This window comes from Spermophilus citellus (assembly GCF_964194105.1).
Source record: "Spermophilus citellus genome assembly, chromosome: 4".
NCBI lineage: Eukaryota > Metazoa > Chordata > Mammalia > Rodentia > Sciuridae > Spermophilus > Spermophilus citellus.
The window spans coordinates 28,712,279-28,737,373 of record NC_138185.1 but is presented as its reverse complement, the minus strand read 5'-3'; the positions used below and the strand labels follow the sequence as shown (position 1 = coordinate 28,737,373).

The window sequence follows — 25,095 nt, the reverse complement described above, 5'->3', positions numbered from 1 at the left end:
ACTGATTAGATCTCTTCGGTCATCATTTACCTCCTGATTCCATTTTACCAGCAGTTATACAACTCAACTCCCTGTACCTCTCTCTGGCAGAATACCACTTTTGGATGAATCAAAGTTCTTGCTTTCTCCATGGAAACCACACACAACTGTACCACAATAAATTTTACAGTCACCAGCCTCAACAGGATCTCTCGTATTGCTCATAAATCTCCCTCCATTTCTTCTGGCCTTAGAATTTGCACCAATATTACTCTACTCCTCGCTATATACACTCCATCTTCTCACACATCTGCCCCTCTCCTTGTTCACCATGTTCATTCTCAACTCTACAACGTAACAGCTTCCTTCCAACCCCTCAACTGCTTCAGACATTAGTTATTAATTGCTTACAACCTCCTCCTTCTCTGGAGTGTTTTCCCTGATCCATCCAGGCTGAAGCAGAGTTATTAAACCTTGTCTCAAATTGGGACAACTTTGAGATATTATTCATGCTTCAGAGCTCCCCAGGAGAGCAGACTGAGGTCAACTCCAGCTGAGGCCACATCTTGCTTGGCATTTTCCCCTTTACTCTGCATACTCACATTTCTCCTGAGAACACTTATTCAATAAGTCACTTGCATCACAAGCCTAGTCTTGGGCTCTGCTTAGATGAACCTAAAACATAGCTTTTGCTTACATTCCCACTTTCCCCTGGAGTGTAGTTACTTCTCTTCTGTAATCCTGTTTGTCTTTCAATCATACATTAAATCATCCCTCTTCCAAAATTCGTTCTCAGATTGCAATCTTCAAGGAAGTGTCATTTATTATATAGTGCTTTTATGATTGCTCATGGTTGTAGAAAAAGACTCAGTAGATCTAACAGCACTGAAATTCTGAATGCTTTGTGTGTCACAGACCTCTTTGGAAGTCTGTTGAAGCCTGTGTATTCCTTCTTAGGGAAGGCCTTTTAATGGTTACAAAGAAAGCCTATTATGTTGGTCTATAGTAAAAAAAGCTACCGTGTAATATAGTAGTATATGTGCTGTTTTATTAATACATTAAATAGCATGATCTACCATTGGGTCAAATACTGTCAAAGTAGGGATGAGAGTAAATTATATTTTAAGATATTTGTCACAACTGAAATGGGTATGAAATATAATTTCTATCAGTTATAAATTCAAGGGCATTACAGATAGCACTATGATCTGAGACCTACATTCAAAATGAAAGGAAATGCTAAATTTCACTTAAGAGGTTGCTAAAAATTAGGATATGATTTTTGGATTTTCACCATTTAGATTCACCCAAGGACAAAGGACAAATGGAGCTTTATGGACTCCAGGTCAGGACCCCTGTATTGGAGGACTTGTAGCTCTAGGAAACTGACACTTAATTTACTCAGTCTCACACTGAACTCATATATGGGCAGATTATTCATTATTATGGCCTCTGGTGCTAAGTGGGGGACGTTTCATAACAGAAGGGGAAAAGATGGTATCACCTTCCTTCCCTGACTCAAGAGATTGGTTAAGGAACTTCTTTCAAAGGTCCTGACTGGATTCCCCCATTACTAGGCAGAACTGGTGAAAGATGCCTTTGTGGGGACTCAAGGCCTGAAGAACTTACTGCACTCACAAGGGCCTTTTAGTCATCTCCTTGACCTAGGTCAATTGGTAATCTCCATCCATCCTCTTTACCCTGGTGACAGACATATAGTGTTATATCAGCAAATATTTTTTGAGTGTAAATTGGGTTCAGATCATGCAGAATTTAGAGATGGAAATGAGTTCACAGTTATCCTTAAGAAAATTAATTAGATTATTAGCAGAGATTGGATAAAAATGGCATATGTTCTTTCCCACATTAAATGCTCTGAAGTAAATGAAAATGTAGTTTTATTTTCAAAAGAGTAAATCTTCCACTTTATATTCATCAGGGATTGGATAAAAATGGAACTTCTCTCTTCTCTCCTACTCTTAATGTCCTGAAGTAAATAAAAATGTTTTATTTGTAAAAAGGTAAATTTTCCACTTTTTTTTTTCATCACACATTGATCTGGAGAAGAAAAATGGTGGTAAACAGCAAGACCAATGTGAAAATTGGGAATCTACAGGGACAATGTGGTGGTGTTCTCTTGCTTATTTTATGGGGTATATGAGTGGAGGTGGAGGAGTATGTTATATTAATACATTATATTAACTCTAATAATAATCAACCTTATATTTACATAGTACTTTTCATTGGACCCAAACTTTTACACATTACCTACTATCATCTTCTCATCTTACTACTACAGAGAATATCCCTCCTCATGGAATTCAGATAAGGTCAAATAAAACTTGTGCAAGGTCCCTTATTAGGACCACTGCATCCTCTTCCTTGCACTGGGGAACACCCCGCTATCTGCTTGGTTGGATGAGGTACTTAACACCCAGAGAACCTCTCTAGTGGTTCTTAAACTTCACTGTATATCATCTGGATAAGCTGTTAAATATGGGAGTGTAGTTCCATAATAAGTGTATGTTCTTAGCCTATGTGAGGCCCTGGGGTTCCAACCCCGAGATTTGGATTCAGCAAGTCTGCATTTTAAACCAATACTCCTGGTCCACTTGGACAGGTGATTCAAATCCACACTTCCAGGATACTGGGTTAGGCATATCTTCGGATGCACTTTGTTTTTAGGCATAGCCACTTGAAAATAACACATGACTGGAGTCTCAAAAATCATACATCATAGTGAGGGGTAAGGGAAGAATAATACAAGTGGAAGAAATGATTTACAGTAGAGGGGGTAGAGAGAGAAGAGGGGAGGGGAGGGGAGGGGAGGGGGGATAGTAGAGGATAGGAAAGGCAGCAGAATACAACAGACACATTCTAGTGCACATTCTAGGCAATGTGTAAATCAATGGAAGTGTAAATGATGTGATTCAGCAATCTGTATACGGGGTAAAAATGGGAGTTCATAACTCACTTGAATCAAACTGTGAAATATGATGTATCAAGAACTATGTAATGTTTTGAACGACCAACAATAAAAAAAATCATACATCATCATCCCCTTTCGTCTCACATGTTCTGGCACCAAATATGGGCCTGCTTTGGGGAGTGCAAGTACTAGAACACAGTATTAGGGAAACAACTGCCCAGGGCAAAAGAAAAAGACTCTATAGGAAAAAACAAAGAGGAAAACTATTAACAAGGCAACTGGTGATATGGCCCACACATGTTGAAGTATAACATTAGAGAAACACCCCGAAGCAAGCATATAAAGCAGGGACTACTTAAAAAAGGGTAACATAGACTTTTCCCCAGAGGGAGATGGGGGCCGTAGCTGGTATCCTGGTATCGAAAGAAGCCAGGGTGTTTTGCCTTTTTATATGTCCTAGGCTTCCTTTGTTCTCCTGCTCTTTTCCCTTATCTTTCTTCTTCCTGCATACTGACTAGGCTCAGGACATGCTCAGAGTTGCTCGGAGGATGCCCAAAAGGTGAGAAGCAGATGAGAAACTGATGTGACTCCATTTTTGAGAAACCAGCCTCTACCTCAGAGCAAAGCCTGTCCAAGGAAGGGGGCATGTCCTTGGAAAAACCCACGGAGCACTCCTAAGCCCATACCCACCCTGCTAAGTTGTTTGTCTGCAAATAACAGGAGAGATCTGCTGCGCCAGGTGTCCCTGACTCAGGCTAGGTGAGGACCCATAGCAACCCCCTAGCAACCACCAATCTGCATGAGACAGGGAAAATACCTGGATGCCAGATAACCTCCTAGTAGTTTATGGTGGTTGATATCATGTTAGGAAACCATGTAGTTTAGCACATATACCCATCGTGGCTTAAACCAATCAGTTCAAAGGAATCCCCCTCTTGTACTAACCAATCACCCCTACCCAACTTGTTCCCGCCAGTGAATGTGCTAATAATGTTAAGAGTTGTTGTTTGATTTTCCCGCGGTATGGAATGATTTGCTGTGTGTTGTTGGGACGCATAGAGTATCCCCCCAAACCTATAAAATCTCACTGAACAAAGGACCAGGACTCACTCCTTGGGACCGCTAAGTCAGGAACGGTTGAGTCCAGGCTCCAGCATGCAATGAAGACTCTTGTGTGATTGCATTGGATTCGGCTCCTGGAGGTCTATTAGGGTCCCACGATAAGACCCGGGAAGGCCTGGATGGAGCAGCCCAAGACACATTAATTAATAACTTTTACAACTCCCTGTAGGGAGGGGCAATTACTGAGACAGGTTACCTTAGCAACAGGTTGGAACAGGGGCAGGTTCTTGATAAGGGTGGAGGAAGAGCTCTGAAGGAATTAACATTCCAATCCCCCCAGTCTCTGGATCTGACCCTTGCCTAATTCTGGCCTCACTGGCAGGTTATGAGATGGAAGGAGATACACATCCTCTCCCACGTGCTGTGTGGCGGTCCCTTAGTGACGCTAGGGCCTGACATAAGTATTCAGTGAGTACTGGTTAAAAAAATAACGAACATATATACACAAAAAAGATAATTTCCCAGCTTCATTAAACGCAGGTCCTCATCCGACAAGCACGGAGTCGCATATTCTCCTTTAAGGTTATTTGGAAATTTTGACATAAATTAAATATGGCGACTGGAAATAAAGCAATTGGCAAAATGCTTGGGTGTCCCGTGACCCTCCTCACAAAAGGGAAAGTGGGCAGGTGGCGCTGGTTCCCAGGAGACGGAGAACCACCAAGCTCTCCTGAGCACGCCGGAAGTCAGGGCCAGGGCCGCGCAGGCTTCTGCGTCACGTCCTGCGCGCCTTCCGGCAGCCAACATGGCCGCGCTGAGCTATGTCCGCTGGCTGACCCGAGTGAGCCCGAGGGCAGGGCGGGCCGGCTTGGGTGGGGGGTCGGAGGGTTCGCCCCAGGGTTTTCTGGAGAAGGCAAGGTCGTCGCAGTGTTTGGGGTCTGGGGGTCCCAGATTGCCCTCTTAGGCTTGTATGTCTGTTGTAGGCAGTGGTCTCCGCCCGAAACCCTGGGACATGGCGAGGTCTGAGTACCTCCGCTGCTGCTCACGCCGCTTCGCCAAGCCAGGTATGCGCGAGTTCCGCTCCGGTCTCGCCCACACCTCTCTCTATTCCCTGCTCGCAGCTCCCCAGGCTTCCCCCGCACCCGCGTCCTCCCTTGCCCCCCGCGTTCTCCCCTTCTCTCCCCACCTCAGCTCTGACTCTGCTGGCTGCTCTGATAGGCCGAAGATGTGAGGGTGGAGGGAGCTTTTCCAGTGACCATGCTGCCGGGAGACGGCGTGGGACCTGAGCTCATGCACGCTGTCAAGGAGGTGTTCAAGGTGAGTGTCCTTGAACATGACTGCAACAAGAGGTTGCAGAGAAGATGCGGGGTGTTAAAAAGAACTTGTTCGACTTTCACCTTGCACTTTTTTTGGGACCTGTCCCTGAAGGCTGCCGCTGTTCCCGTGGAGTTCCAGGAGCATCACCTGAGTGAGGTGCAGAATATGGCCTCTGAGGAGAAGCTGGAGCAAGTGCTGAGTTCCATGAAGGAGAACAAGGTGGCTATCATTGGTACGTGTGCCCCCTTGCCAGCCTGCCCATGTGTCATTTAAAGTCAAAAGAGCAATGTTCATTAAGTCCCTGACCCCATTCCCAGAGCTCCCACCACTGATACTTGGATTTTGTTCCTTCCCATTGGGAACCCAGGAGCCATGTAAATTGTCTCTGTAGGAAGTCCTCAAGGGTTTGGTGTCCATCCTGAGACTACATCATCTATCAAGTCTTATTTGTTGTGGTTCTAGAATGCCACTTCTAATGGCTCCTTTTCTTCTGTCTTCCCTTCCTCTGCTCTATTTTATTCACTTCATTAGATTTTTCGGCCCCCAGTTCTTCCCCTTTCTTTTGTAACAGATGTAACAGGTTTAGAAACAATGCTATGGTATTTCCTTCTTTCTTTTTAACATCATTTTCCTTGGAAAGATCAGCCTGACTTTTTCAAGCCCAACCTCTTAGCATAAGAAAGTAAGTTCTTTATATTGCTGGTCCTCAGCTTTTGTACCTTGGTTTCCACACTGCTTGTTTTGTGCCTTTTGACTGCCCTAAACTCTGTTAGTTTCTGAATGTATGTGTTGCCCTGATGAATGTAGTTCCCTGTGCCCAGAATGTTCTTCCTTTGATTCCACTTGTCATAATCCTCGCTTTCTCATGGCTTTAGTTTCCTAAAGTTACCATAAGAAACTACCACAAACTTGGTAATGAAAAATAACAGAAATTTACTCTCCATTCTACAAAGACTGAAATTTAGGTGATGGCACTCTGTTTGAAGGCTTAGGGGAGAATCCTTTATTGCTGCTTCTTGTTCCTTAGCTTAGGATGCAATTCTCCTGTCTCTCTGGTTTCATAAGGCTTTCTTCCCTCTGTATCTCTGTGTCTTTATTCTTTCTTTGCTCTGTAAAGATTTATCTTTGGGTTTAGGGCTTACCTGAATCTAGAACAGTTTCATCTCAAGATTTTTATTACGTTTGCCAAGATCCTTTTCCCAAATCAGGTCACATTCACAGATTCTGGGAATTAGGGCATGGACATAGCATAGGGTATGGACAATCTTCTTGAATGCATTGTGTGATCCTTGAAGGCAGGGGTCGTGTGGTTTTTTTTTTTTTTTTTTTAATTGATACCTTTATTGCCTGACATATAGTTGATTTGCAGTAAGTGATGACTGAGAAAATGTCAAATAAGTTGACATAGAATCATAAAGGAAGAATACCATACCATTGTTTCTAAACCTGTTACACCCAGGCTCGTTGAGGGAAAAAAAAAATCTGTTCTCCTTTTAGGTCATTTTGTAGTTTCAAACATAAGTATGGTGACTAAAAATAAAGTACTGGACTAAATTTTTCTTATTTTAACTGTATTATTCTTTGCTTCTTGCCTCCACAGGCAATTAAGGTCATGGATTTGGGAGTAGGAGTGGAAGTTGGGGGTCTGGGTTGCATTATATCCCTAGGGGGATTGGACACTGGTCTCTGCTCGCTTGGACTTACCCTTTGACTAACATTCTTCCTCCACTTTGTTTGTACAGGAAAGATCCATACCCCAATGGAGTATAAGGGGGAACTAGCTTCCTATGATATGAGACTGAGGTAAGTGGGTGGAAGGGCATGGGTCGGAGGGGTACTAGATACCAAGCACAGGGCTGATGGCTATGTCTGCCCTCAGGCGTAAGTTGGACTTGTTTGCCAATGTAGTCCATGTGAAGTCACTTCCTGGGTACAAGACCCGGCACAACAATCTAGACCTGGTGATCATTCGTGAGCAGACAGAAGGAGAGTATAGCTCTCTGGAACATGAGGTGAGGCCCCAGGAACTGGGGAGGGCCAGAACGGATGTAGGAGAGAGGTAGATCTCCTCTTCATCCTTTTTTCCCATATCACCCAGCTGCTTTTCTCTTCTCATTCAGAGTGCGAGGGGTGTGATTGAATGCTTGAAGATTGTCACTCGAACCAAGTCTCAGAGGATTGCAAAGTTTGCCTTTGACTATGCCACCAAGAAGGGGCGGGGCAAGGTCACAGCTGTCCACAAGGCTAACATCATGTGAGGGGCATATCTTTTCATGGGATAAGTTCCTGGGAGGTAGTCTGATTCTTGGCTGATTCTGTTCACTTTGACCCATGAGCAGGAAACTTGGGGATGGATTGTTCCTGCAGTGCTGTGAAGAAGTCGCTGAATTGTACCCCAAAATCAAGTTTGAGACAATGATCATAGACAATTGCTGCATGCAGGTAAGTCCCTCTCCCCATGTCTCTACTCTCATGATGCTGAGAAAGGGCAAGGAGTAGAATTCACTTCTCTTCTTCATGCCCACATCTCACTTCGTAGCTGGTGCAGAATCCCTACCAGTTTGATGTGCTTGTGATGCCCAATCTCTATGGCAACATTATTGACAATCTGGCTGCTGGCCTGGTTGGGGGAGCTGGTGTGGTCCCTGGTGAGAGCTACAGTGCAGAGTATGTAGTTTTTGAGACGGTGAGTGAGGTCACTTTCTCCTTTTGTCATTTATACCTGTCCTTTCTCCTACTTCAGGTCTCCTCTCATTTCTACCCATGTAATGATTCCCACTTCTCAGTGACCCTGGCCTGCCTTCCCTCTTTCCCATCATACTCTTTCTCAGCCTCGGCATATGCCTGCTTCCTCCCAGTAACTCTGGCCTGCCCCTCTCTCCATAGGGTGCCCGGCACCCATTTGCTCAGGCAGTGGGCAGGAATATAGCCAACCCCACAGCCATGCTGCTGTCAGCTTCCAACATGTTACGGCATCTCAAGTAGGTCATGGAGGCAGCGGGTGGAGGCTGGTTGTTGTAAGGGGAGCATAGGTGGGAAAACAGGTGACAGTGTTGTGGGCAATCTTAAGTTTCTTGTCTACATTGACAGCCTTGAGTATCACTCCAGCATGATTGCAGATGCAGTGAAGAAGGTGATCAAAGTTGGCAAGGTGAGTTTAGAAAGGTGCTGGTTCAAGGTTTTGTTACTGCTCTCTGGGGAACCTGCAAGGAGTCTCCTTTCTCTCCAGGTCCCCAGAACATCTTTTGCTCTGTGACCTCCTCAGGGCTGTTCTTACCCCCATTCTCTGGGCTGTTTCATCCTTTTGGTCTTTTCTGCCTCTTTTAGTTCCCATCTGCTGTTCCCTCTTTGCTGCCCCATCCATTGCCCTTTTCATGGTCATCTGAATGCGGAACTTGCAGTTCTCTCTCTGGGGGTGGAGCAATGGAGGGAGAGGCAGTCAGGATGAGGCACCAGCTTCATCTTGTCCATGCCTGGGAGCCCAGTCTTCATCTCCATTTCTCCTACCTGGTCTGTCTCCTTATTTCCTCCAAGGTAACCTCATCCTGATGTGCACTTCCCCATCTCACTTCCTGCTCAGCCTTCCATCCTACCTTGCAGCAGTTTTCCTAGTGGCTCAGAAGAGTGGGCAATATGCTCCTCACCTGGCTACCTCATTTCATCCCTGCTGCATTGCATCTTCTTTTTGGCCATCTGTTTTCTTGGGTTCCATCTCCTTGACTATGTATGCTGCCCTTATCTCCCTTCATGGGCTCTCTTCTCTTCTTCCCCACGGCTATTGCTGATGGTGGCTGTAGGTGCGGACTCGAGACATGGGCGGCTACAGCACCACAACCGACTTCATCAAGTCTGTCATCGGCCACCTGCATCCCCATGGGGTCTAGAGCTCTTTATTCCCTCCAACCTCACAAGGACCATACTGTCTACACATCCCTTCAGTACAATGGACCAGGGAAGACACCTTGAACCTCTAGACAGTGGACCATAATTGATTTCTGGGCAGAGCCTAGGTTGTCCTGGGGCTGGCTTCCTTAGGGAACTTATACTAGGCAGTGGGGGTTTTAAGGGGTGGGACCTAGGTCACAGGATGATGACACTTCTCCCCCACAGGTTCGAACCTCTGACATGGGTGGCTATGCCACTTGCAACGACTTCACTGAGGCTGTCATTGCTGCCCTACCCCACCCGTAGGTCCTGCCTATATTCATGTAAGGTGTTTCCCAATAAAACATGCATATCAGCTTTTGTGAATTTGTTTTTATTGGGGTTTGGGACATGGGGTGGGAAGTCACCTTGGGGTATGCCCCTCCCCCCAAGGAATGTCCGTTTTAATCTTGTGATGCTTTGTGCAATTTTTTCTTTTTCTTGGTGCTGGTTTTGCTGCTAGCAGCCTCTTCAGGGCCGCTGCTGACTGGCTCCTCCTTGGAAAAGAATCTCCTCTTTTTCTTGGAGACACTCCTGCTCACCTCCTCAGGCTCGCTAGCTGTTTCTTCCTTGGGTGAAGACTTCTTCCTCTTTGGAAGACTTGTGCTGCCACCAGCTGTCTCTTCAAGATCACTACTAACTAATTCCTCCTTGGAAAAAGATCTCTTTTTCTTGGGCTTGGTGTAAGAGACAGATGGCTCCTCCATTCCATTCTCCTGAGGAACCTCCTGGGGCTTTTGTTTTTTCTTCTTTTTGGGTTTTTCATTCATCTCCTAAAGGGGGAAAGGGGCAAACAGGCATAAGGACAGTGTTATCTATGGTATGTGCAATTCCCCCCCCCCATTAAGATGCAGCAGAAAACCAACTGCCCAGTGCTTTTGGGATGGTTGTTTAATGGTGTGGGTCTAACTTTGGACATCTACTGTCAGAAGTCAGAACTGGAAGGCTTGTAAAAAATTTTCTAAATAAATATGTGTAAGTAACCTATAGGAAACCATGCTGGTTACACTAGAGTGATCATGTAAGTTCCAGAGAAGAGACTGAAATGGTCACAAAAGGCACTAAAAACGAAAACAGGAAATGATTCTAACCTGGTGCATTGAAGAGCTAGCTCCTTTGTCCCCACCCCCACTGTGAACACAAACTTCTGGACACACATCTGAGAACAAGAGCAGGCATTGATACTACCCCCGGTTGAGGACTCCTGGGAGGCTGCGGAGGACAGAGCACACTTGCCCAGGAAACAGGTGTGTGCTACAGCCAGCTCTGGGCTCTTGAGCAAGTTCTCTCAGCACCTATCTCCTTCCTACAGAATCAAGAGGTAGTTAAAGAGATTTGGTCCAAAAGCCTGGACACCAGACCATGGCTTGACATGGCACATCCTTTGTTCTGTTGGGAGAATCCAACCTAAAAACTTCTGTGAGAGTGGATCTGGTGGACTGACCTCACACTCCTCTGGAGTGCTACTGCTATTTCCTGAAGATGCCAGGGCAAGTGCAGCCAATCGCTTTTTTTCCTTCTTTAAGCGCTTCTTCTCCTGTTTCTCCAGTTTCCTGGCAATCTCAGCAGCCGCTTCCTCTGCCTGGCAAAAAAGAAGTTCTGAGAAGGCCTGAAGATCTTGGCTTACCATAGTCACCTCTTTCTTTATTGGATCAGGCTCATTAAATCAGTTTTTGTTTTTGCCTCCACTTCACAAGGTCAGGCCAAGCAAGATGGTTCATCATCTCCAACAGCTACTTAGAGTTCTCTACCACCCTACAAAGCCCAAACTGACCTGAACCATTGCTTCCTTCATGACATCCAGATTCTTCCGTGGAATCTCTCCAGTCTCATAGAAGGACAGGCGCTCTTCAACTTGTTCTCGAAGCTTCTCCCCAAATACACTTGTAGGAACCTCTGGATGTGTATGTGTAAGTAAACAAAGCCTGTCAGCCCTCAAAGGGACAAACTATCCCCACCCCCATTCCCAGTATTCCCTCTACCCTCAGCTTTACTCAGACCCAGAGTTATCAACACTCACTAGGTGAACTGCTGTTGACGAAAAATATTAACCATCATTGTAGAAGCTGCTAGGGTAGTTTGCCTCCCCGGTTCCCAGCCCCTCACCCATAAGTGCCAACCTCCTCACCCATACCAGAGAAGCAATCGATTCGTGAGGCAATACTGCATTTGTTTGCCAGGTATCGGGAGATGCGGCCTTTGTTCTTGGCAGCTGCTCGGCCAATGAAGGTAGAATGGAAAATGAGTCCATATTTTGGTGTGTTACCCCTTGTCTTCAGGGCTCTGAGAATATTCAGCAGAGAGTTTAAGATCAGAAATTTCAACCCCATTAGCAGCTCCTCCCATCCCCTCCCCTCCAAGTCTCCAGAGTGTGCTTCAGGCTGGGCTAGACCCCAACACAAGCTAACCCATAGCTCCCAGAGGCAGAGGGAAGGCAAACAATGTCGCTGACCTGGAAACTTGGTCCCTTTGCTGGGCCCTAGGAATCACTCAGACACCAGGACTGGCCATCACCCCCATAGCAGAGGCCTGTATAGGTCAGGGAGCCCCGGTTAGCCATCACTGTGATCCCCAAACAAGTAGAGGGCACCAGAAGTGGCACCTGATATGGGCAGGTGCCCTCACTGGTACCTGAATAGGGCCTTTTCAGCCCCAAGGATCTGCACTGTGGATGCTGGATACTTGGCCAGGTTGGTGAGGCTGCCAGCATGAGCAATGAGACGTGCACCTACCTGGAAAAAGATTCAAGGAAGAATTCAGAAGTGGGAATTGCTGACTTGTCATTCAAATAACCCCTGCTTTCTACCCCCCATCAGGCACAACTGGGGAATATATATATGGTGGGTCAGTCAGGAAGTATAGCAGTGCAGAATGGTAACAATCCTAATCCCCCACTTTTGTATTCCCCATGACGCACCGCTTCCCCAATTAGGGCTGACAGGCTGGGGGCTACTTGGCTCATCTTGGAGCGCAGGTAAGTGTGTAGGCTCTGGCGGTATTCTGACAAAGACACCACACGACTGGAGAAGCTCTCGATGTTTATCAAGTCGATGGCAGATATGTCCATGCCTAGGAAACACCTAGTGTGAACAGAGGGGCCAGACATTCAGTCCCATACCTTATGCTAGCTGCCGGGCTCTGCACTGACCCATGGAGGACCGTGAGGCATCCAGAATAGCTTTAGCTTTGGCCCCATCCATTGTCAGCTCCTCCAGCTTCTCCAACTTTTCCTCACTCAGTTCTTTTCGGTTTCCAATGAATTGGGCAAGGCGGCAGTATGTGGCATTGTCATTGATGATCTTCACCAGTTCTGGAAAGTGATACCCGTACCATTCCCTGCAAAAAGGTATAATCACTTCCTGACCTAGCTGCCATGTCTATATAAAGCTGTAGCTTTAGCCCTCTGCCTACTCTGCCTGGAAGAAATGGAACAAGTCAGACTCAAATCCCTCCAGCAATTCCATGTTTCCCCATTCACAATGCAGACCAGGCACAGGGCCTGGGCTGAGGTGTACATGGGGTATGCTTACTTTGCCTCCCCTTTCTATACAGTCAGTGTAAGAACACAGCCTGTGGTAAGCATCAGGAGGCCCAGCTCCAGCCTACTCAGTTCTTCTACCCACAAGATTGTCAGCCCCAATTTGAGGGCTGATAGTTGCCTAAACTATAGGCCAAAGACTCCACTATCAAGGGTGGCCCCTTACCTGACACGCATAGAGAAAGTATTGATGTCTTTATCCAGTTGGTCCAAGAGGCTAATGGACTGGATGATCATGTTGTCCACCCGGTTCACATTAAACTTAACTTTGGCACGAGAATAGCTGTGTCCCAGCCCTAGTTGGGCTTTACAGGCTGACAGGTCGGTCAGACCCTTCACCAGATTATGGAAGTGCAGACGAACTCCTAAGAGGGGAGCAGGACTGTGAGCAAGCAGGAAGCTGCAACCTCAAGCAAGTTTTTAGACCCCTCTTAAAGATGTCAAAAAATGGCAGGAGAGCCTCACCTCGCAGGATCTCGGCTACCACACCTCCAGTCTGGCAGTTGTACCCTAACTCCTCCTGTATAGCAGCACCAATCTTGGGATCCCCAACCCCCAAAAGCACTTTCTTCTTTTTGGATGGCAGGTGGGTCTCCAGGAGCAGGCGGAGGTCCTCATGAACAATGCCTCAAGGCAAAAAAAATAGTTCCCACTAAGATGGTGAAGGATGTTTGAATTGTAAAAGCTCAGCTGATCATGCTGGTCCCCTGGAAGCATGCTGGGATGACATGCCTAGACCTTTCCCATTCAGGCATTGCTCAGAGACATTGAGACATCAATGATCACACTCAGGGGATTGACAGATTTACAAGTCATCACTGCAAAGCCTGGACCAACCATGGGAGGAACTGGACTCAGGTCCAATAGCATATGTGTAAAATGCATACGTGTAAAATACATAACTGAAAAATACATATTACTACCTTATTAGCCTTCAGGGACCAAATCCCATTTGCTTACCTACATTTACCAAAATTTAACTTTCTAATCAATTGAAAGTTAGAGACCCAGACTAGTGTTTAAACTTAAGCATAGCCCTCTCACCCCCAATTTTTAGGAATCATTTTTCTCTACAGTGCCCACAAGTTCATAAAACCTACATCCTGGATTATGTGCTTTAAATTACATCCTTCAGGTCACAAATACTGTCTAGCACAAACAATCCAAATGTAGAAAAGCAAATACTATAAACCCTCCAATAGAGTATCAGCAGGAACCACATCTCACTATCTCCTTGAAAGATTTGGCTGCGGCCAACTCACCTTCAGACACCGCATTGGCATTTTCCAAGGCAACCTGGGATGAGGAAAAGGGATTAAAGGCCACAAGACGGACAATGTTGTGGAACTTGCCCAGGCTGAGCACACATTCCTCCACCTGTGGGGACAAAAGAGGATGTATGGTTTCCTTCCTTCACTCTAGCCTCTGCGGTGCAGCATAGTAGTAATTATCAGCCCTAGACATTATTAAAATATGCCGAAGCCTCACCCCCACATCTCGGGTTCAGCTTTAATCCATTCGAGGCGGAATCTGGAGGCTTATTTCTAAGTGCTTCTTAAGCGATTCCAACCGTGAGTCAGGGTAAAGACCCCCTGCTCCAGAGCTTGCTTTCCCTGTCTAGCCCTCCCTAACCCGCGCGGCCGGCCACGTGGGAGCGCGCGGTGCATGCTGGGGTTCGAAGGCCCCAGGGGCTGCAGTGCAGCCGGGCTAGCCCACCCATCTCACCCACCTGCGGCAGTAACAGGCTGATCTCCTCCACTTCCTTCAGCGCCAGCAGCGCGTAGCCTACCGCGTGCTCGAACAGCACGTGTAGCAAAACCTGGAACGAGAGTCGGGGCGCAAAAGTCAGCTAGGCCCACGAGTCCCGACCCCGCTCCCAGAGCAGGCCCTGGTTTAGGCCCTGGCTCAAACTCTAATCCAGACCTAAACCACGGCCTTCACATCACCCACAACCCACAACCACTCCTCACCATGGCGCCTGCTCCCTGCCCGGCTCGCAATGCGGCTAGCAGGCTCTGGCGCGCGGAACCAGGATCCAGAGGCCACGCCCTCTACCGATTAGCCAATCAGAGGCTAGGGAAGGCACCATTCTCCGACTTCAGAGGGGTCCGCTGGAGTGGTATGGCCGCGAGGGCGGGCGGAGGTGGTGCCAAGCGCAAGCCAGCGGGGCTTTTCTGGCCTCTGCGGCTGCGTGGGCGGGTGCGGTTGCCGGGGACGCGCGGAAGCCGTCTTGGCCTGCAGGCCCAAAACGGTTTGAAAAGGCTCTTTTCCCAGTAGTGGGATCACTCCTGTTTTATTGTATAAGTGGAGGGCGAGAGAGCTCTTTGAAGTCGGGGGGCGGGAGGCATCATCTGAGCCAAGGTGACCATTCCAGGCTGGAGCTTTGTAGAGCCGGCTTCCCGCCGCGCTGGTGACTTGGGACCCCAGACACTCTCCCACGCCCCGGCTGCAGGTGCCCTCCACCCCCACCCAGGGAACCCCGTGAACCCCGTGAACCCCGTGGTCCGCGCGCCCTCCCCTCTTGCCAGGGACCGGAGCCTGGCCTGGGGCGCTCTGACGCAGACCCTGCAGGAAACATGGCTTCTCGCGGCTTATTCTTGCTTTTACATTTTATTTAGTATTATTCAATCAAAAAATGATGATGTCTGGCAATGCCGTAGAAAGGAAAGGCGATCCCATATCTTCCCAGGCCGATTTCTTGCCTTGCTTCATAGGACCAGCCTCTTTTGCGGGCCACGTGTTGCGCACAGTCTGGAGAGCGGCCCTAAATTCGTGTCGCGTCCGGTAGCTCTGAGTGAATGGCAGCTGCTTTCTTGTCGTGTAGGGCGGCTTTTGGCACTCGGGTGACGATTTTAAAATTACTTTTGCTTTCAATAACTAATATTAAAATTATAAACGCAAAACCTGGTTATTCTTAAGTAGTATATACCCTGTTTTTTTTTTTTAACATTCTAAGGGGATTTTTAAGATAAGTTAAATTCTATAAACCACATTTACAACTTTAATGTATTTTTATTTTCTTCTTAAACGACTCAATGACTTGAAAAAATCCAAGAACTTAGTTCCACTGATATGTTAAATCTAAAAGTATGATTGTAAATCTTAAAAATCTCATAATCTCAATATTACTTAGAGGTGTGGTTAAATTGTTATATACATATCGATTTATAATCACTAGTCTGAATCAGTTACTGTATTTTCATTTTAAAAATGGAATTGCAAAATTTAACATATTACATATTAGTGTGTTTAGAGTCTCAAACATTACAAATGTTTAACATGCAAAATTAAATGGATGATTTCAGACTAATGGAAAATAATGCTATGACCTTGATTTACTTGTTTCAATAGTTAATCCTAATCTTTTTGGGATTACAGGTACTTATCCACTAAGGAAAGAATTTTCAAGAAAACAGAATCCATGAATGGATTGCAGAACAAGGGTGTGGTGGCACTCGCCTGTAATCCCAGGCCGAGGCAGGAGGATCACAAGTTCTAGGCTAGCCTGGGCAACTTAGTGAGATCCTGTCTCAAAATAAAATTTTAAAAAAGAACTGGAAATGTAGTATAGCACTTCTGGGTTCAATCCCCAGTACCACACACACAAAAATAACAACACTAGATTGCAGAAATAATTTGTTCATTCATGACCAGTAGTTTAAAAATCAGAATAAAGAGAATAAGAAGTAAGTGTATGTCAAATAGAGTAAGGAGTATGTTATTGTGAGATTTTTGTTTCAGCTATAAATCTATATATCTCTATATACAGTGTATATACACTGTTATACACATAAATTCATATTTTCATATTTATATTTATGTGTATATACTTGCACTTCTGTGTATTAATTCAGGATATAAAAATAACCTGATAATCATTCAGTGAGCCAAAAGATTACCTCAGTTATACTTTGGGCAGATTTGAGCCTGCTGGCTTCAAGGATGCTGCAATGAAGTAGTTTGCTGACTGAAGAAAAGTGTATACTTTAAAAAGTGAGATACAAATGCTTGTGATTGAATGGAGATATGGTGTAAATACTAAAATAAAGTATTTCTATGACTTCCTCTCCTCCATCTCTTCATTATGGTATCTCCTGCTGATACTTATAATCCTGACCCAGTGGGCACCTGCAGTGTGTGATGTAGGCTGTCCCTTCCTTCCCCTTAGGCTGTTTGATAGGCTCACTACCACCACCAGAGTGGACTTTTACAAAACCTTTGATTTCCCTCATTCAAGCTATCTTCTCTACTGCCAGAACAGTCTTTCTAAGGCAGATTATCCATTTGTGTTCTATTTGTGAGTGTTCATAGTGGCATGAGGTAATGGATGAATTATGGGCCATAATATCCCAGGAACACCTGTGGTAGCTAGTCTCAAAAAATGGCTACTAACGATCCATGCCTTGGTGTATCAGGTCCTGTATCATTCTTTGAATTGGGCTGGGTCTCTAACTTTAGCCAGTGGTATGTGGCAGGAGTTATTCTGTGTCAAGTAGGCTTTGTCCTGTTGGGAGCCTTGTAGTTGCCCCATAAGAGGTCTACCTACTTTGCTGGAGAGACAACCTCAGAGGCTGTGAGACTACATGCATGGAGAGGAAGAGAGGTGCAGTCTTTCAACTGCCCCTGCCAAGAAAGTAGACATGTGTTCCAACCCCTGCCACCATCTGACTTCAGCCACCTGAGACTCCAACCAAGACCAGAAAAACAGATGAAATTTTTTATTTTCCATGATATATTTTAGCTTTAAGCACCACAATATAGGAGCAACTTGTTATGCAACAGATTGAGAATAAGCAAACCTGGGTTCAAACCCCAGCTCTGCTCCTAAGCTTTCATTTCTTCTGCAGAATGAAGATTAAAGATTTATTCATCCCTGTAACAACCCTTTACTGAACATCTATTATAGGGCCACACGTGAAACAGGGAATGGGAACTCAAAATTCTATCATCTTGCTCTTTTGTCCCTTTCTCAATAAATAGCATGAGAGCATTTCTTATTACCTATTCTCAGTTGAGTCCCAGTTCTCTCATTGCCTCCCATAGAATCTATAACACTTCATTTTTCTATACACCCACCTACAGTGAGGTGTTTTGAAGTTGACATTTGTTTTCTTTTACAGATGAGGAATCAACATTAAACTCCTAGTACTTAAGAAGCTTCCAACTAGAGTCAGGCAATCAGTCCTTCCAGCCATTCATTTTTAATGAATGTCTGTGTGTCTGCTGCATGTGAGGTGTCTTGCAATATGCTAGTAAGCACAACCAAGTTCCTGCCACTGTGGAGTTTACATTCTGGCAAAGACAGATCATCAAGTCAACGTGTAGCACATCTGGTGTTGATAAATGTTAAGAAAGAGTGTGTTATTTTTTTAGAGACCCTGAGACTCTATGGAAATGAACCTTGCAGAGGTCCAGGAGAATAACAACAACAATGGTAACCATAACCCATGGCCTCTGAGATTTTATGGTCATGGGAGACTATTATCTAGGGCTAAATTGCAGTGATAAGGAGGCTGACTGGAAAGCAGTTTGCCTCAGTATGCCTGAGGTAGAATTCAGGGCTAGAAGGGACTTTAACTATTCATAGGACAACGTGTAGGTCAGTGAAAGCTGGAGGATGGAGAGAATGAAAGCAAAAGACAGAAATAAAAATATGCTAAAGGTGAAAAATTTAACTTGATCAGTAATTAGGACTAAAGGATCTAGAATCTAAAACTATAAGAAGCTTTGAATGAAAGCCAGTGATGAAATTTTTGATTTTCCATCAAGCAGTTCAATCAGAGATTAATTTGGAGGTGATTGATGTGCAAGGTAGATTGCCTGGTGAGTTCCTGCTAAGAAAATGTCCTGGCCTGGGCAGCAGTTCTGAGTAGGGGATGTGTGTTTCCCAGGTGCGCTTTAGTTCAAGTTTAAGGCCATGTGGCACCTGGCGCTTTTTTTTTTTTTAAGACTCTTCACCCACTGGGTAGATTCATACACTATATCACCTGACCTTTTGCACTTAGCCCAACCTTTAGCTGTGTTGATTAGATGTAAATTAGAGTTTTTACTTGGGGGCAGCATCAATGGGGAACCTACAGAAAATAGAATATGCAATTTAAAATCCAGGCAATAATAGGGAGAGCTTTGGAAAAGGAAATTACATGGAAACATCACAAGATGGCGACACTTCACACTCATCTCTGAGTGAGAAAAATCTTCACATTGAATTTGAAAAGGCCTCTAGCAATTCCTGGGCTGTTTTCTCCAATAAGGAAAGAAGCCCCACAGAGTTCTTTGGTGATGAATTACATATATATGTAACATTCCTTTACATAGACACAGAAGAGTGAGAAGCATCTTGGGAAGGTCTTTGTCCCAGTGGTCCTACTCTTCTTTAGCATTGAAAAGCAGGCAGCTTCTGAAACCCAGCGGTTGATTAGGATAACAGGGCAAATGCTTTGTTCAGTAGATTCTGTTTGTGAACCTGTGGATGTCTGATTTATCCATGCCCGTCATGATACCTGTTATGTATTGAGCACTTAGCCTAGTGTGTGGCAAATGCATTATTTTTACATGCATTATTTTGCATTATGAGAATTTGTATAGTTTTCATTGCTTTTTTCTTCTCTTGGAGGCCCTGTCAAACTAGGAACGCTCTGAATTAAAATTTCCATATAAATTTTTTTGAATGTATAGATAATGTGGAATTTAGATCCTTGGTGTGAAAGGGCTGTCTTGTCAATCTAACTTCTCAAGGGACATTTTTCTCTCTTTCTGCCAAGGTCAAGAGAGAAAAATATCCTTTTTTTCATGGCAAATTTCTTTAACTAAGTTTCTTGTAGAGCAGGAGTGTACATCATGCTTTGAAATTAACTTTTGTTTCTCTGTCACTGCAACTTATTTTAAAATTGACACGGTTTGGGCTGGGGATGTGGCTCAAGTGGTAGCGCGCTTGCCTGGCATGCGTGCCACCCGGGTTCAATCCTCAGCACCACATACCAACAAAGATGTTGTGTCCACCGAGAACTAAAAAATAAATATTAAAAAAAAATTGACACGGTTCTCCCCCAACCCCTTGTTCCCTGCCTCACCTCTCCCTAACCAAGGGGAGAGCAAGATAAACTTTCTTCTCATCCTAGGCTAAGTTGTCTTTTTTTTTTCCTTGTAGTTGTAGATGGGCAGCATGTCTTTATTTTATTTACTTTTATGTGGTGCTGAGGATTGAACCCAGTGCCTCACGTGTGCAAGGCAAGCTCTCTGCCAGTGATCTACAGCCCCAGCCTGGCTAAGCTGACTTTGGGCAAACATACACCATAGGAATGAAGTAACTTTAGACTTCATGGATGGTGCCAGAAGACCTAAGAAACTGCTATCTTTCAAGGTTACAAATGAATTATGACCCCTGACAGGGCACACCTAGAAGATAGCCTTTGAATCACCTCGTTTAAAACCCTGTTCCCCCTGACAGGCAGAATCACAGACTCTGGGACAGGAGCACCCTTATTTATCTTGCCAGCAAAGCACAAAAACCTTTTCCTTTTTTTCAAAACTGTGTCCTTATTGGGTTGGCATTGAGGACAAGGACTGAGTTTTGGTAACATGAGGAATTTGGTGCCTCAGCTTTGGGCAGGACTTGATAAATACTTCAGAGTGTGCCTGAAGTGCCTTTACAGTTGAGTCTTCAACATAGTGGGTGCTGTTGGTACCCTGTCCCAATCCCTTTACTGGCTGGTGCATTAGCCCCCAGTTTCTGTTAGTGTATAAGTCAAAGGGAGAACAGTTATTTCCTTGTATCTTCACTACAAATGTGTTCCTGCTTACATGATTCTATGTAAAATGGAGGTCATCATAGAAATTAAGGGTCCTGGGTACCACTATTAACTAATCTGGTGGATTTCTCTCAAACAAGCTTTAGAGTGTTCTTAACAGAGGTCTTGCTAGTATTTGAAACACTATCTTTGGGGCTGGGGTTGAAGCTCACTGGTAGAGTGCTTACCTAGCATGTGTGAAGCACTGCGTTAGATCCTCAGCACCACATAAAAATAAATAAATAAAATGAATGTATTATGTCCGTCTACAACTAAAAAATAAAAAATAAACACTTCTGTCAAAATATGTTCACAAATTTTTTGAGAACTCTCCTTTCAAGAGATAAAGCCTCTTCCCTTGAGTGTGAGCTTAGACTTAGTTCTAATGAACAGAAAGTAGTGGATTTCTGAGACTAGGTCATAAAAGGTACTGTGGCTTCCTCCTTGTTCTCCCTCTTGTTGGGTCACTTGCTCTGGAGGAAACCAGCTGCCATATTGTCTGTACACTCAAGCAGCTGTGAAAATGTATCAAACAAAATGGAGTCACTCCTGTCATACTTTGCTAAAATGGAGTAGAAGGGCCATGGGAAAGGAAGGGAAACACTCAAGTCATCAATGACTGCTTCAGGAACTCTCTCACAAAATCACTACATTGAAACAGCCTGTTCTATCTTTAAGACTTTTTTTACTTAGCAATTGATTGATGGTGGAACTGCCAACTAGACCTTAAGAGCAGTGTTACGTAGTAACTTAATGCTGCTTGCCAATCAAACCTTGCCACCTCCGGTGAGAACCAAATGTGCTAATGAACTTTCTTTCAAAATAAATTGCATAGACTTTCTGTCCTAACAAAACAACCAAACCTTCCTTTGTTTTCCAGGTCATTCTGGCTGTACACATTGTGTCCCAGATTGCATTCTTATTCTTTGTTTCCAAATAAAATTCCCTTTGTTGGAGATTTGCCTGCATATTTTTTATTTGACTTTGACACAGCCCTATGGAAAGGTCCACCAGGAGAGTAACCAAGATCTGTCAATAGCCAGTAAGGAACTGAAGCCTCTCACCAATAGCCATGTGTGTGAGACATTTTGGGAGCCTAATTTTCAGTTAAACCTTCCAATGATTGTAACCAGGCTGAGAATTTGCCTGTAATATCCCAAATCAGAACTGCCTAACTAGGCCACTCCCAAGTTCTTGACCCACAGAAACTATACAACAATAACAAATATTTTTATTATTTGATGCTGCCAAGTTTCAGAATAATTTGTTATACCACAATAGATAACAAATACACCTCCTCCCATAAATTGTGCTTCATCAGACAGATGATTTGTTTGTTGGTTGTGTATGTTTGAGTGTATCGGTAGCCATTGGATGTAGAACAATAATCACTAAGAGGCTGATGGTTCAAGAAGGTACACCTCTCATTCCCTTCCCCAGGGGCTGGCTTTATCCCCAAACAGGATAACAGGGAGTGGGGAGGTTAGTGTAGCGGCTATCTGTGGGCTGACCAGTGTTGACTACTTGGGTTAGACTGCCTGGATTCCTGTGTGAGGAAAGATAAGCTCATGGCCAGGATGTTTTTTCCTCAAAAGAAAGCATATGACACAGGCAGTTGGGGGCTGGCTGAGGTTTCCATGGAAATGAGGCATCACAATACTTCCTTTGCCTGGAGATGGGCAGAGGTGTAATAATTTATTGTGTTTGTCTTGGTCATTTGGTCCCATTTCCACTCCATCACAGGTTGTGTATGAAGTTTTGGCTCTAAATTGGGAAAGGAAAAGAATTGGGAGGGAAATTGGAGATTATTTTAATTGTTTAGCTTATGAAATCTCTCTAAGATCTCCTTTTTACCAAGACTTTGCCTGACATCTAGGGTGTGGGGGATTACTCTGAAAGCCCGAGGGGACCTGTTTGGGTTGTGGCTATAACAGTGGGGTTGGCTGACTGAGGGAGATGACTCCCTTTAGAGCACTTGGAGAGACAGGGTGAAATGTCCCCTTAGGTCCTGAAGCCACACTGCTCACAGAGTAAAGGAAAGACCTGTCTGCAAGATACCAGGGCTGTTGGAGAGTCCTCGCCTGTGACTTCTACCCTGCTAAGCCTTTGCCTCTGCTGGCAAAGCCCTCTTATTGGTCTAAACTCTCTGACTTATGCCTACTAGGACACATTATGCACAGAACCACAATACGACACGAAGTAGACATATCCCCAGAGACAAGGCTCTGCATTGTACCCTTTGTAAAACTCTTCAAAGAAGCCATCTCCAAGATTCCTTATATAGTAAGCAGGTTTTCAAATTCCTTTTAGAATTTGGTGTATGAAGAAGACTTTTCTGTCTTAAGCAGTCTTTACATTTCTTTCAATTAGATCAGAAGGACTGTGTTACTTACTCTCTTGCTCCTTTGCCTTGCTGGTAAGAAGTTCCAATGCATTCTTTGGTGCTTAGTTGGCATCAGCTTTCCCAGGCTATGTGCTGGGGTGTCACCAATCTCCCTGCTCATATCACTGGACTTTGGTTCATTTACCTTTATTTTCATTTGCTTCTCCATCCTTCAGAGAGAGGTGATGATCAGAAATGAAGGCCTCTTCGCATCCTCCTTCGGTTTAATGGATTTGAAGAAACCTAGGTCCCAACATTTGCACCATAGAAAAAGTCTATAAGGGAGGTCACTGACTCCCCCACTTTGTCCCCAAGCCTGGGTCAAGGAAAATCGCTGGAGTAGGAGGCCCAGGGCTGCTGTAACCAAGATATTGGAAAGGGAAGTGAGTGTAGGGAAGGCTTTTGCTCCCCTAAATGCAGAGGAAGCCATCGTCCTTCATTTTTGGTAGCCCACAAGGGTTTGAGACTAAGTAATCAAAGTTCCTGTGTTAAAAGAGAGATGAGAAAAATGCATGTTTGTGTGAGAGGAGAGCCGAAGAGAGAAGCCAGCTTGGTATGTGTGAAAGGCGGGGCAGGGGATTCAAGAATCAGTCCCAGAAGCAGGCTCCCATGAGTCCCAGCTGTCAGTGGGGAGTCCTCTGAGCACTCTTTCCAGAGGTTGACCTCCAGGGATGAGTGTGAGACTGCGGTTGACCAGAATCTGGTCTGACTCCTGGGGGCCGAGATCCAGGGAGGTGTCGGGGGCCAGGGAGCAGGGTACTGCTGGTGGAACTGGAGGTCACAGGGTCCTGCGCCTTCTTGTCCAGGGTTTGGCTTTGGCTGGTAGAGTGAGGGGTGGACTCTGGAAAATGAAGACAATGAGGATGTGTGAGGTCATGTACAGTTTGAATTGGAACTCTCTGGAGCCACCATGCAGCGATGGAGATTTTAGTCCCATTTGGTGAGGTGACAGCTGTCAGACTCCCCTGAGGGATCTGGGAACAACTTGACTTGGTGTTTGCATAAACGGCCCCATTGGAGGACTGTGGTTTACTGGCTAAGGAAATAGATTGTGAATTCTGGCCTTAGGCTAGACTCTCTTATCCTGGTTTTTTCTAGAATATTAAATTAAATTCTAGAGTATTAAATTATTACAGTAGTAACAGCAGCCTCCTAGCATGACTGTCAGGGTCTAATATGATGATGGAAAGGAAGAGACTGTGCAAACTATTTGGAATCAGATCCAATTTCCAGTTCTTCACTCATTGTTTTTCCCCTCTCTTCTAACAGGGAAAGCCTGCTTTAAGCCATACCCAGTTCCTCTTCTTCTGGGACACAGAAATGGATGTTTCCCTTGTAGATGGGTGTGCCTATGCCACAGTCATAGGGTTTGTTGTGTATCACTTCCTCTAGGTCCTCCACTTGTACTAACTTGATGCAGGCAGAGAACCTGGATGGAAAGAGTCAGGTCCCCCCATTTTTGCTTATGGCCATCAAGTGGAAATACTTAATTTGGACTCCAGTTGAGTAGGATATGAACTTTTATTGTGTTTGAGCCATTAGCAAGTAAGGCCCATTTGTTATAGCAGCTAGTATCATTCTAGCTAATTCTTAAAAATAATAATAATAAATAAATAAAAATGTAATTGCTGAGAAATTGGAATACTTGTAAAAAAAATTCTAGCTCCTAAACTATCAGCCATTTCTTGTGCATCTCATTCAGTTCTTAAATTCAAGGCCCTCTGTATACTGCCAATGTTCAGAGACAAACCTTGGAAAATGGAATCAGAGATGGTCTTTTTCAACTTGACCTTTCTTATTCTGATGCTGGAGCTGGTCTGTGATCACTCCCCTTTAAAGCCTTGACACACTTTTTGGGGGAACTTCTTTTTTTTAATGTTTATTCTTAAGTTTTAGGGGGATACAATATCTTCATTTTACCTTTATGTGGTGCTGAGGATCGAACCCAGTGCCTTGTGCATGCTAGGTGAGCACTCTACCACTGAGCCACAACACCAGCCCCCAGGGAACCTCTTATGTAACCTTTTCTCATCCTTTTATTCTAGATATTCCCAGTGCTGCTTTTTTTTTCTTTAAGAATATACAAACTACTATTACCAACTAGTATTCATGTATCTGTTCTATGTGCCAGGAATTCTGTGAAGCACTGTGTGTGCACGTTCCCTTTTCATCT

The 25,095-nt window shown here is 44.8% G+C and overlaps 3 protein-coding genes and 1 long non-coding RNA gene across 5 annotated transcripts in view; 2 read left to right on the top strand and 2 right to left on the bottom strand.

Moving 5' to 3' along the window:
* The first annotated feature begins 4,735 nt into the window (after window positions 1-4,735).
* On the top strand, window positions 4,736-9,527 carry IDH3B (isocitrate dehydrogenase (NAD(+)) 3 non-catalytic subunit beta). 2 transcript variants are annotated; one of them, XM_081291732.1, is made up of 12 exons: window positions 4,736-4,811; window positions 4,954-5,034; window positions 5,189-5,287; window positions 5,399-5,519; window positions 7,030-7,090; window positions 7,167-7,299; window positions 7,408-7,541; window positions 7,627-7,729; window positions 7,827-7,973; window positions 8,174-8,268; window positions 8,378-8,438; window positions 9,398-9,527. In XM_081291732.1, exons 1-12 carry the CDS (start codon window positions 4,776-4,778, stop codon window positions 9,476-9,478), a joined length of 1,152 nt encoding a protein of 383 aa, XP_081147858.1. In that variant the 5' UTR covers window positions 4,736-4,775; the 3' UTR covers window positions 9,479-9,527. The 2 variants fall into 2 exon arrangements, with proteins under 2 accessions (XP_081147858.1, XP_081147857.1); XM_081291731.1 differs by lacking the exon at window positions 9,398-9,527 and adding an exon at window positions 9,085-9,346.
* NOP56 (NOP56 ribonucleoprotein) lies at window positions 9,526-14,722 on the bottom strand (the record flags this gene model as incomplete). Its single annotated transcript, XM_081292829.1, has 12 exons — window positions 9,526-9,984; window positions 10,656-10,793; window positions 10,986-11,107; window positions 11,340-11,494; window positions 11,843-11,943; window positions 12,129-12,280; window positions 12,360-12,547; window positions 12,916-13,114; window positions 13,215-13,376; window positions 14,012-14,126; window positions 14,479-14,568; window positions 14,696-14,722. The coding sequence occupies 12 exons, from the start codon at window positions 14,720-14,722 to the stop codon at window positions 9,616-9,618; spliced, it is 1,818 nt and encodes a 605-aa protein (XP_081148955.1). The 3' UTR covers window positions 9,526-9,615.
* Window positions 14,723-14,876: 154 nt separating this feature from the next.
* On the top strand, window positions 14,877-16,593 carry LOC308647304. The gene is made up of 3 exons (XR_014021617.1): window positions 14,877-15,000; window positions 15,464-15,592; window positions 16,128-16,593. It is a non-coding gene; the product is annotated as an uncharacterized lncRNA (long non-coding RNA).
* A 6,952-nt stretch (window positions 16,594-23,545) lies between these two features.
* The window catches only part of TMC2 (transmembrane channel like 2), a gene marked incomplete at both ends in the record, with an annotated part of 69,624 nt that continues 68,074 nt past the window's right edge, over window positions 23,546-25,095 (bottom strand). The window contains one exon of the mRNA XM_081292828.1: window positions 23,546-23,763. Within this exon, the coding sequence (XP_081148954.1) occupies window positions 23,546-23,763 (218 nt within the window). The remainder of the gene's footprint in view (window positions 23,764-25,095) is intronic.